This window comes from Thermobia domestica, chromosome 10, assembly GCF_964235325.1.
Source record: "Thermobia domestica chromosome 10, izTheDome1.hap1.1, whole genome shotgun sequence".
In the NCBI taxonomy this organism is placed as follows: Eukaryota; Metazoa; Arthropoda; class Insecta; order Zygentoma; family Lepismatidae; genus Thermobia; species Thermobia domestica.
In genome coordinates this window covers 108,161,144-108,173,235 of record NC_137463.1, presented here as the reverse complement: position 1 = coordinate 108,173,235, position 12,092 = coordinate 108,161,144, and the positions used below count along the sequence as shown (strand labels likewise).

Genomic DNA, 12,092 nt, shown 5'->3' with positions numbered 1-12,092 from the left:
GCCTTCATGAGCATAATATTCATCGATGTATTTCTTTTTGTCTTCTTCGCTTTTGCAAGAAGCAGGAAAACCTGAAGCTTCCTGTTTCATTTGAAGAAAGGAGTTCACGTAATTCCCGAACAGACCACCTGAATTCCCTTCTTCTGGATCCATGAGTTCGAACTCCCAAATTTCGTGAATATCGATGATCTTATAACCTTTTTTAAGAGCAAGGTTTAGCTCTGAGGTACAAAATGTACCTGATATTGCGCGATTTATTCCTTCATGTGTACATTCCCCTACAACTTCATTTCCCTCTTCTTCCATACATGTCCGACACAGTCAAAAAGTAAGCGTCCATCTGCCACATATGGGAGAATAGGAAAATACATATTTTTAGGAGGCATAATGGTACATTTCACTAACCCATGAGTATTTTCCACTTCTGGAAAATCCGGCTCCCTGTGAATCTTAGGCATTCCAACCGGCATTGGTCTACGTGCCATTACATAGGGGTATAGAGATGTAATATCGAAATATTGAATTGTCTCATTATCTTTGCAATTAACGTATGATCTGCAGACTTCAGTACGTCCACATTGATATGCCATTCTTGGAACAATAGGATCCGCTAGATGAGTACAATGTTCTTTAATGAACTTTTGTAAATCTTTATCTGTCTTCACCTTATTGTCCCAAGTACATTCCCAGATCTCGTGTATCTTTACACCAAGATTTTGAATGTATTCTCGGCGTCTCATGGTTTGTACGTACCGTCTTGCATACGAATCGCAAGGATCCTGAGAACCATGAATGATTTCATCACGGTTATTAGGAATACATGAAACACACCCGTGGAAATTGCAACCATAAAATTCATACGCTGTATTTGTACTTGGATCATATCCGTCAACCCTGTATTTACCGAAGCGTACCTCTGAACCAGTACCACAGTACTGGATATTCCTACCAAGTTGATGCTCAACATATTTTAACCACAAGAGTGCTTTTGCACTTTGTCTCTCATTATGTTGAAATCCCTTTGGTGGACTTACAGCAATGGTATTCTCCGGTAAGTACAGAGTACGATATGTTTTCATACTTAACCCTGCAACCGTGGAAGAAGCAATAAAACATTGGAGACCATTCGTCTGCTCTTCTATGATGTTACTAAATTTGATGATAGCTTCTGTAAGAATTCTAAAGTCATTTTCACAGTAAGCTAACATTTCCTTTTGGAGATCATACTTCTCGCCACTTGCAGCACGTTCTTGGTGCCAGGCGGTTAGTTGTTGTCTCTCTTCCGTGCTTCGCGAGTCAGGATCAAAATATTCAAGAGCGGGAACCGGACGTACATAATTTTGATTTTTCAAAGTGTTAAATAAATATGGGAAATCTCCCTTTTTCAAATTTCCAGATAGACCTAACGTTTTCGCGAGTTTACTTAGTTTGCAACCAATGAACAAATAAGGGTCACGGAAGAAGAATCTATTTGCAATATTCATACAAAATATTTTTTGACCCTGTATCAGAACATCAGGAATAATATGTTGCTTCTCAATTAGATTTCTTAAGCAGAAGATACCATCAAAACGCCCAGAATTATGTGTTAAATGACTATGCGCTGATACATTGGACCAGCCATTAAAATATGTTTAATGAAGTCATCCATTGTTTTAAAAGAAAACGATCGATTTCCATTTTTATCACCGCAAAAGTTGCAGGGATCATCCAAAGATTTACTCATACAGTATGGACATGTATGTCTGCTACAAATCAGGGCGACTTCATGTTTCCTTTCACCATTCTCATTTTCAGACATTAACATTGTTTCTATATCATATGCAATGCACGTAAACCTTTTGATATGTGTAGGCTTCAATTTTTGCACAAAGCATTGATGGTTAGGTTCTACGTGAACCTTACACAGGCACAAAAATGTTCACCACACTTATGTGCAACTTTTCGAAGTCTACTGTCAGTCATACGATTACAGTCGGGACAACTCTTAACCTAATGACACTCACTAAAGCCAGCTTTGTTACGTGCCAAATGATTATTAAAACATTCACCCTCAGGAAACTTTCTATTACATGCATCACACTTGATTTTTCTAAACGTTGGATTTTGATCATGTTCCTTATTGCAAGCTAAACATCGCAATTCACATTTATGTTTACGTATTTGTTCATTGTATGCTTCCAAACATTTAATGCAATACTTTCTATTTTCTAAAAACGATGTAATGTACTTAATTGGTGCGAAATGGCCAACTGTAATACCTCTTTCATAATAAATATACACTTGCTTTGGTGCAAGAGTTCCAGGGACAAGTACCTTATATTTACGTTCATTAACAGATTCATCTCTTATATAAACAACAATTTGATACTTTCCTGAAAAATATTTCTGAAAAGTATCAACATCGCTTAAATCGCAACCATTCTTTGTTTTAACATTAACATTTCCATCCCTACAAAGTTGCTCTGCCTTACTTTTCCAAATTTTATCATTGTCTCTGTTTAGATTATATAAAGTGTTTCTAGTTCCTTCATATTTTTCCAAATACCAAACTATACTCTTTGGTAAGCAGAGCATGTCAGATCCGTTAATATAAACAATATGGCGGTTAAAAACTTTTTTCATGTCTTCATAACGGGCGGCATTACAATCATTCCTAATACTTTGCCCGCTTACGTTTTTAACTATATGGAATCGAAATTGGAGTTCATTTCCGAGCAAGAATTCTTCATTGGAATTTAGTATATTTTCCAATGAAGTTAAAATGATTTCAACACTTAAATCGCTCTTTTTTCTCCAAGGAATATACGCTGGTTTTTTGTTTCTATTGTTCGAACTATCGATACAGAGACCAACGTAATCCTCTGCTCGGGCGTCAGCGAGAACCTCGTCTAACGCAAAGTTAACTAATTTCTTAATATATCCTTCTGGATTTTCAATATTGTGTTCACCAGAATGACGAACAGCGATTTCTCTTCCAAGAAGATTCAAATTCCTGAATTCTTTTGTGCTGTCTCTTACGATTTCGAAGATACCATCATCTGATTTTTAAATTTTTTGTGACCAACTTGGTCACTCCTATGAGACACATTTCCGTGAGATGGTCCTGCCTTAGGAGATACTGATCCATAGCTATTAGTATCCCGTGAACATTGCACATCTGGATGAACATTGTTTACAGGATTTGTCCCTTGGGTTCTTTGAGCAGATGAAACTGCATCGATACCCAATTTTTCTTCTAAAGACTTTCCCAGTATCTCCATATAATCATCATTATTATCAACGGAATTTTGATTATATTCTTGTTCAGCATCATCAACAATCATTCTATCATCTATCATATTACCCAAGTTTGAATTTCCTTGGGGGTATTGACTATGGAATTGTTACATGACAAAACGCGAGCCATACTGATAAAATTCAGATACCTCTCTATCATTTACTCTATCAAATTGTCCTTCTCCCCTATTAAAATAATGAATAAACCTCTTGTGCGCTAAATGGTACATGTTCTCCCCTCTGAAAAATCCTGCAGAAAAAAGATCTAACACATCTGCAGAGGAAAAACATGTATTCAAAACTGGGTGTTCATTAGAAGCAAAATACTGATGTAATAATGAAAGCAAATACTCACACCTATCACTCCCTCTATGGCCATCCTGTAATTTTACAATTTTCTGCCAAGCCGCCAGGACTCTTTCACCTTTCTGCAAACCCTTCAACTCCTCTTGGAAGAGGGTTTCATCCACGACATTAAATTATAGGTTGAAGAACTCCATCTCTAATCAGGAATTGAGTTTCTTCTTAATATAAATATAATAATAATAATTTGGTGTTTCTGTATATCTTTTAATACAGTTACTTCAACTTCAATATATCTACTTGTTTTGTCTTGTTTTGTTTTTCTTAACGCAATAATTTCTTATGTCCAATTTTTATCTTGACTAATAATATACAATAAATTTGAATTTGAGGATGTAATAAAATTACGTCATGCAGGTATCCTCGTCAGCATTCAAATGATTATAATTATACAATACGGTATATGTACAATACAAAGTATGACGTCACACAAATATAGTGTTAGAAAACGAGTTTCAACATGTTTTGCAATTTTCCTCGGACTTTGCTCTGCAAACGATAGGTAAAAGATATGAAAGGGGAGGAAATCAAAGCCACGCCGCCTACAGTGGGAGAGGAAATCAAAGGAGTGCCGACTGAGTGGGAGGGGAATTCAAAGCTAAGCCGCATACATTGGGAGTGGAAGTCAAAGAAAAGCCGAATGAGTGGGAGAGGAAAACAAAGAAATGCCGACTAAGTGGGAGGGGAGATCAAAGGAATGCCGACTAAGTGGGAGGGGAGATCAAAGGAATGCCGACTGAGTGGGAAAGGAAATCAAAGCCGCCTGAGTGGGAGGGGAGATCAAAGGAATGCCGTCTACAGTGTAATTATAAGGGTTGCGTTACATAGACATCTTTCTTGAATGTTAGTGAAAATAATAAATTAATATGTTAAAGTTATTATAGGAACTCCGAAAGTTAGAAAAGAAAACAAAAAAGTAATGAAAAGAAAAAAGTGAACATGTCCGTCTGGGCATCAAGAATAAGAATATTTAAATAGTATAGTGAAAATCACTGTAGAGACGGCGTTACATTGGAAAAACTTAAAATGGAAAAACAGAAAAGTGAACATGTCCGTTTGGACATTAGAAATAAGAATATTTAAACAGTATAGTGAAAATCACCATAGGGAGGTCAGGATATTGGAAAAACATAAAATAAAAAAAGAGAAAAATGAACATGTCCGTCTGTACATCAAGAATAAAAATATATTAACAGTATAGTGAAAATCATCATAGGGACGCCAGGATATTGGAAAAACATAAAATGAAAAAAGAGAAAAGTGAACATGTCTGTTTGGACATCAAGAATAAAAATATTTAAACAGTATAGTGAAAATCACCATAGGGACGTAAGGAGATTGGAAAAACAAAATGAAGAAAACAGAAAAGTGAACATGTTCGTCTGGACATCAGAAATAAGAATATTTAAACAGTATAGTGAAAATCACTATAGGGAGGTTAGGAGATTGGAAAAACATAAAATGAAGAAAACAAAAAGTGAACATGTCCGTCTGGACGTCAAGAATAAAAATATTTAAGTAGTATAGTGAAAATCATCATAGGGGCTGTGGAATAGTGGAAAAATAATGTCCTAATCTTAATAAAGCAAAAAATGAAATAGTCGCGGGGAAATTTAACATTTCGGCTATCATGAAAGATACTTCCGTCAACATTTTATTATAAGTTCCCGTAAAAGTTTGTAGTTTGCACTCAACTCTGTTAGTAGTCTTTTCTTAGTATTGCATAATACGTAACTATATCTTCTGCACATCCAATTTATTAATATTTAGCTTTTACGCATAAAAAATGCTATAGTTTGTGCGTGGCGAGAAAATGTTTACGTTCATCTTAATATTGACTGCTAACTAATATATAATATACCTACTGCACAACCATATCACGCACTGGTAGCCTTCGCGCACAAAAAAAGAGTTAATTTCAACATGGCGGGAAAATGTACACGGTCATCTTAACATTTACTACTAGCTAACATGTAATGTACCTACTGCGCAACCATGTCACGCACTGGTAGCCGTCGCGCAGAAAAATGAACAAATTTGTGCTTGGCGGGAAAATGTAGACGTGCACCTGAATATCGACGGTACGCAAATCTAGCCTGTATTATCATTTACTGAATGTGTTGCGTACAAAAACAACAAATACTACATATCGTACCTATATGAAAATCACTATAGATCTCTTGCGTACAGAAGCGGTGTGTATAGATACCATATGTTGTCTAAGCAATACTGATCTTCGCATAACACGTACCTGTTTGCGTGCGTCACATTATAATGTTAGCCTTCGCATTCGCGTCGGCGTCCGAACGCGTTTTAAATTCGCGTAACCCGCGTCGAGAGGCGTTTCCGCTACCGGGCACCCACGTTGCCGCAACCGGATATTAATGATTACGTATTCACATCTAAGACAGTTTCCTACTTGTGCAAGCAAATATCTTTTACGCAGAAGCCATTAAGTAAGTGAAAAACTGTTTGTATATTCAAATGATATTAAAATTAAAATTGTGTATAGGTATAATACATACAAAACAATACCACATATAAAATTATGTGTCCCATTGCAGGACACAAAACAATGTAAGTGCACATACATACAGATGCATACATACGGAAAGCTACAATACACATCCACACATACAGACAAGTACATGTACACACACCCTAATAGTTCACCACATACAAACACCTATATACGCAGGTCTAGAATAATGAACTCCCACAAATAGAAACATATGTACACACAGGTAGAAGGTTGTCTACCATCAAAAAGGATAAGGCACAACCACACATACAGAGACACATATGAACACACATGCATGTTAATATGTCACCACACACATCACATACATAGGAAAAATCATAGTAATACACCAGGAAACAAAACGGAAGCCTACCAAGGCATACAGAGGTAAACCTATGTACAAACACAGTAATGCCGCACCACACACATCACATACGTAGGCAGAATCACAGTAATACACCAGCAAACACAAAACGGAAGCCTACTAAGGCCTACAGAGGTAGACCTATGTACAAGCACGGCAATGCCGCACCACACACATCACATACTTAGGCAAAAAATCAATAATACAGCAGGAAACACAAAACGGAAGCCTACCAAAGCCTACAAAGCAAACCTATATACAAGCACAATAATGTTCCACCACACACATCACATTTATATGCATAACCACAATAATACACCAGGAAACACAAAACGGAAGCCTACCAAAGCCCACAGAGGCAAACCTATGTACATGCACGGCAATGCCGCACCACACACATCACATACTTAGGCAAAAAATCAATAATACAGCAGGAAACACAAAACGGAAGCCTACCAAAGCCTACAAGGCATGCATTTGTACAAACACGGTAATACCACATCGCACAGACACACACACACATACATACAAACATGCACAGAGAGAAAGAGAAAACAAACGGATTTCTATCAACGCACAAAACAAGTAACAGACAGATATACTTGTAAATAGATGCTACATACAAACATATATACATATAAACAGTTGCTGTCACGTACATATATACATATATATACATATATAAAGAATATATATGGCCATAAACCAAAAAACATAATCAAATACCCTCAAATAACGGATTCATATCAAAAGTTTATACAAAATATGCTACAAACTTGTCTTGATATCGTTCTCCTCCCCTTTCTCATTCCACCATTTCACTCATCATAAAGAAAACTAAGACAAAATAGCTCAACATGTGTATTCTTGGGACGCAAAACTAATATATATCATTTACTTGTAAGATACAAATATACCAGTCACCCCACCGTAAAATATCTTACTACGCCCTAAAATGCGTATAGAACATTTTATCCTATCTCTTTCATGAATATTTAATCTTTCTAGCCTTATTTTTAAAAAATAAAAAAGATTCCAATGAATGAATGAATACTGGTTCCATTTTATTCAATCAAAACAGGAAATGTCTTCCTTTTTACGGCCGTCATAAAAACATCACTTGTCATTCAAGGGGATTCCGGCCAGGAAGGAAGAAGAAAAAATGTCAACAATAACAAGTATGTGAGCCAAAGCAGGTAGACTTGTCTCATTCATTGATAGTTTCGTAGCCCGGAAAGGGAGTTTCTTGGGGGAAGGTCTGTCTGGTTCATTCAAAATTTTTGCTACTAGTCTTTTTCTATGGATGTAAACAAGCCATTATTCCTATTTCATTCACAAACTTAGAGGAATACCTGAGTCTCCGAAAAAAAGAAAGTATACCTCCTATCTGGTTAGAATTGCCTGGTCTATAGAAACACAAAAATGCATGTAATTCACGTATATTTTAGCATAAATGAATAAAATTAACATAATTTATTCCCGTTTTTAATCTTTTATCATTTCCAAATACTTTTCACATCTCAATGGATTGTAATAACCCAAAAATTCAAACATATATTCGTCTCATAATAGTACTTTACTCTTATAAAAGTCCGTATTTACATTGAAAAATCTGTTAAGATATGATTCTATCATTTATATTTCCAATACAAGAGTTCAAACACCGGTACCTACAATCGATAAGTGTGTTTACTACAGTATTATTCTATTTCACCATCGTACGTATAATAACTATTTGCTTTCTTTGCTAAGGGAGGTACGGTGGGTCAGTGATAAAACGTTTACTCTAGTTCCGGGTTCAATCTCTGTCCATACAACATTATGTCTATTTTTTCTCGGGATTCCTACCACTTTCATTAACTGCAGTTTATAATATAATCTAATCTAATATGTTAGTCTAACTGACATAATTGTGGGACGTTACACTGATCAACTTCATTTTGTTTTTGCATTCATTACATTGACTTTCATTTATTTCAAACGAATTCCAAGTCGTAGCAATTTCATTCCATTAAACATCAAGGATATCATATAACCTCCCGCTGGCATCAAACCCGTGTCTCCCCTCATACAATCAAGTGTTGTTCCCTCTAAAACATATAAACAAATACTCGTTGATTCAAAGATATGTCTGCTAAAAGAACTGATTCCCTCCCTATGTCCACATTTCAAATGCATAAAAATAATAAATATTCTTACCTTAATGATGAACTAATCACAGGAGTAATGAATATATCACCAGCAAGGTTTCATACAAAAACAATCACAACGAATAATATCACACAATTACTATCAAACAGCCAAGAATCACCCAATCAAAGAAACAGAGATCAAGTCCGAACGGAATACTTGTTCAATAATAAAATGTTCGTTTCTCTTCCTAACAATTTTATAAACCCATCTTCCCGCCAAAACAAGTTTGGGCAACTCAGTTCGCCCCCCCCGCCCTTCCGTTCAATATGTGATTCGGCGCGTCTCTCTTTCTTTTTCCAGCGGTCTTAAGCAATAAAAGAAAGAATGTTTTTAAGTTTCGTTTCAATACAATCTTTACAAAAAAACTCGAGGAAAACAAATTCATGTAACAACCTAACTGTTACGTAAAAGGGGGACAATACATAAAGCTTTTCAAAGTTCAATGTCTACTTGCTTTTTTATTTTCTTTTTTTCTGTAAGGGAGTAAAAAATTTCTTGAAGGACATTCACATTCCTAGAATGCAATCTCCACAAAGGTCTCTAAAAAGTAGACAATAATCCCTAACACTTTCTTTTTTAACGGTAACTAAATTGCACAATTGTATTCCAAAAATCTTTTTGATGGGGACTCTGGTATCTATGTGAAGGTCACTCTCTAATTAAATCTGATGGTAGTTGTAATGTATCTAACGTTGAATCCTAATTTTTCACGTCTCCTTTCGGCTGAAGGACAATATCTCATAAATACCAACACAGAATCACAGGTGTATCCTACAACAAAGATGGATAAATTTTCAAAGAATTCTTCAAAGAATTCGTATATGGGCAATAATAAAGCTTTACTTGCCCTTGCATCAAGTCATAGACTCCTTCAGGCATCATTTCTGAGGATTCAGGTGTCAAGGATTTTTCCAACATCGTTTCACATATTGTCAATAATAAATGATGAAATAACGTACCAAAACACAATAAAGTTTTATTTTCAAGATAACCTTCAGTCAAATTGTATTTTCTACGAATTTTAACTTTCACAGCCATAAATTGTCAATGAACACATATTTTCTACTCAATAAATAACATAAAAACACTCATAAATGGCAAACATCCCTCTAATCAAGCAATAAACAGCATTAACTCAATGCCAGATGGTTCAAATCGCTCTCTAATTGGAGGACGTACATTTCGAAAATTATCTACTGGTCTTCGTTTTCGTATTAGTTTTTACTGCTACTAACTTCAGTAGAAGAATACTACTAAGATGAAATATTTTTTATTTGGTTGTTTCTTGAAGTTCAGCGTCCCCTTTCAGTATCGAGCGACACTATACAAAACGTGGACCAACATTTTAAAGTGGAATCCGAACAATCACAACACGTTCAATGCTTTCCCACTCGGGACCGTGTTCATCAAAGGAATACTTGTTAACCACTAAACCAGTGGGCAAGGTTTGGAATCCCTTCTTGGAAGTATGAAAGTATATATTTAAAAGAAAGGTTTGTCGCTTCCTAGTACCTCTCTCGTTCTATGAAAAAAAAATATTATAACAAGAGATATAGTAAGTATTTATCACTTTCGGTTGCATTAAACTTACAGATGGAAACTACCATTGTGGCACAGAATCCATATGAAAAACTGCTTCCGGCTATCGTTTTTTCTTTACTATGAAACCGGAAATGGTAGTTTCCCACTATTTCCGGTTTACATAGAGCGATAGCGATCGAGATGACAATCTTCGAATCCTGGATTCATATATATATATATATATATATATATATATATATATATATATATATATATATATATATATATATATATATATATATATATATATATATATATATATATATATATATATACACAGTATAATCTCGTTAACACGAACTCGCTTAAGCCGAACACTCGGTTAGGACGAACAAAATTTCGGTCCCGGCATCGCTGTACGTTATCTTATAGGAAGTTTTATCGGTTAACACGAATTTCGGTTAGCACGAGTTACGAACTAATTTTTAGTCCCTTGAGTCAGTAAAGATTTTGATTTAACACGAACTTTCAATCCTTTGTTGTTTTTTTTTTCAGATCACTTTTTTTATTTCAGATTTCACTCCAGATCAGTTTTTGCATACAGTATTTATACAGACGAAAATTGCTTTGTAAATAAGAGAAAAACCAGAAACAGGTATCTTTCCTCTCTTATGAGGTATTGATTCTGTCCTCCGTCAAGCGCTGAACATGCAGGTGCTTGGCAGACGAGCTGGCGACAGCTCGAGACAAAACATCTTCTCTCCCCTGTAACTCCAAACTGGTGACAGCAATCATAAATACCTTTCCGTTACTAGCGGTACTCACCCTGCTAGCGGAGATATCAATTTTATAACTTGACCTGGATTTTCTGCGTGGAACTCTTTTTTTAAAAAAAATCTTCGAAGATAGGATAATAAGCTTACTGTAGTGTTTTCACTTTTCAGAGGATGATACCGAGGCCGAAACTAGTCTCGATCTCGATCTTAACTCGAATTTGAGACCGAGGAGTGCTTTTCGAAATCGAGACGAGACCGAAACTCTCAGTCTCGTCTCGATACAATTCTGTGGATGGTATCAAGACAGAGAATAGCCTTGGTCTCGTCTCGATACCATCTCGAGTGTTTTCTATGACATACATAATATACTGTAATGGTATGTATAGTTTGCATACTGTAGCGCGTATGTATGGAGAAAATGTATTCGAATAATAAAATTTGGGCCCCCGGTTAACACGAATTCTTTTAACACGAACTCCTGATTTTTCAGTCCCTTGGAATTCGTGTTAACCGGGGTTTACTGTATATATATATATATATATATATATATATATATATATATATTATATCTTGTTATCTCTTAGAAAAAATATTATTTTTGCTCTATGGTGATCAATACTGAAACCGGGAGTTGTGATCACGGGCGGACTTCTGGAAGGGGGGGTGGCGGTGGGTTGTTATATTGCTACTTAGAGCTACTTTTAAGAGCTCCAAACTCTGGGATGGGTTTTATTTAGACCCTCTATATAAAATAAGAAAGTGTCTTCTTCTGGGGGGGAGTGATTGCCCCGATCGCCCCCCTGGTTGTGATACATTTTTCCTACTTCCTGTTTATGCAGAGAAACAAGTGAGTTTCGTTTCACATTGTAAAACTATGGTAGACTTCCAATCTATGCGAATTGAATATTCAAACTTCAGTACAACAAGTAGCACAACTAAAACTCCTGGTTGGAATAGATTAATAAGATCAAAGATAGAATCTGTTCCTCGGATGCTGAATCCGTATCAAAAAGCCATTATTAGCTCTAACTTATCGTTTTTATTCTATGGCGGTAAAGATTGAAAGCAGGAATGG

At 35.7% G+C, this 12,092-nt stretch overlaps 1 protein-coding gene across 1 annotated transcript; it reads right to left on the bottom strand.

Moving 5' to 3' along the window:
• Positions 1-278: 278 nt before the first annotated feature.
• On the bottom strand, positions 279-1,208 carry LOC145661575 (uncharacterized). The gene has a single exon (XM_081726892.1). The coding sequence runs from the start codon at positions 1,206-1,208 to the stop codon at positions 279-281; it is 930 nt and encodes a 309-aa protein (XP_081583018.1).
• Between the last annotated feature and the right edge of the window lie 10,884 nt (positions 1,209-12,092).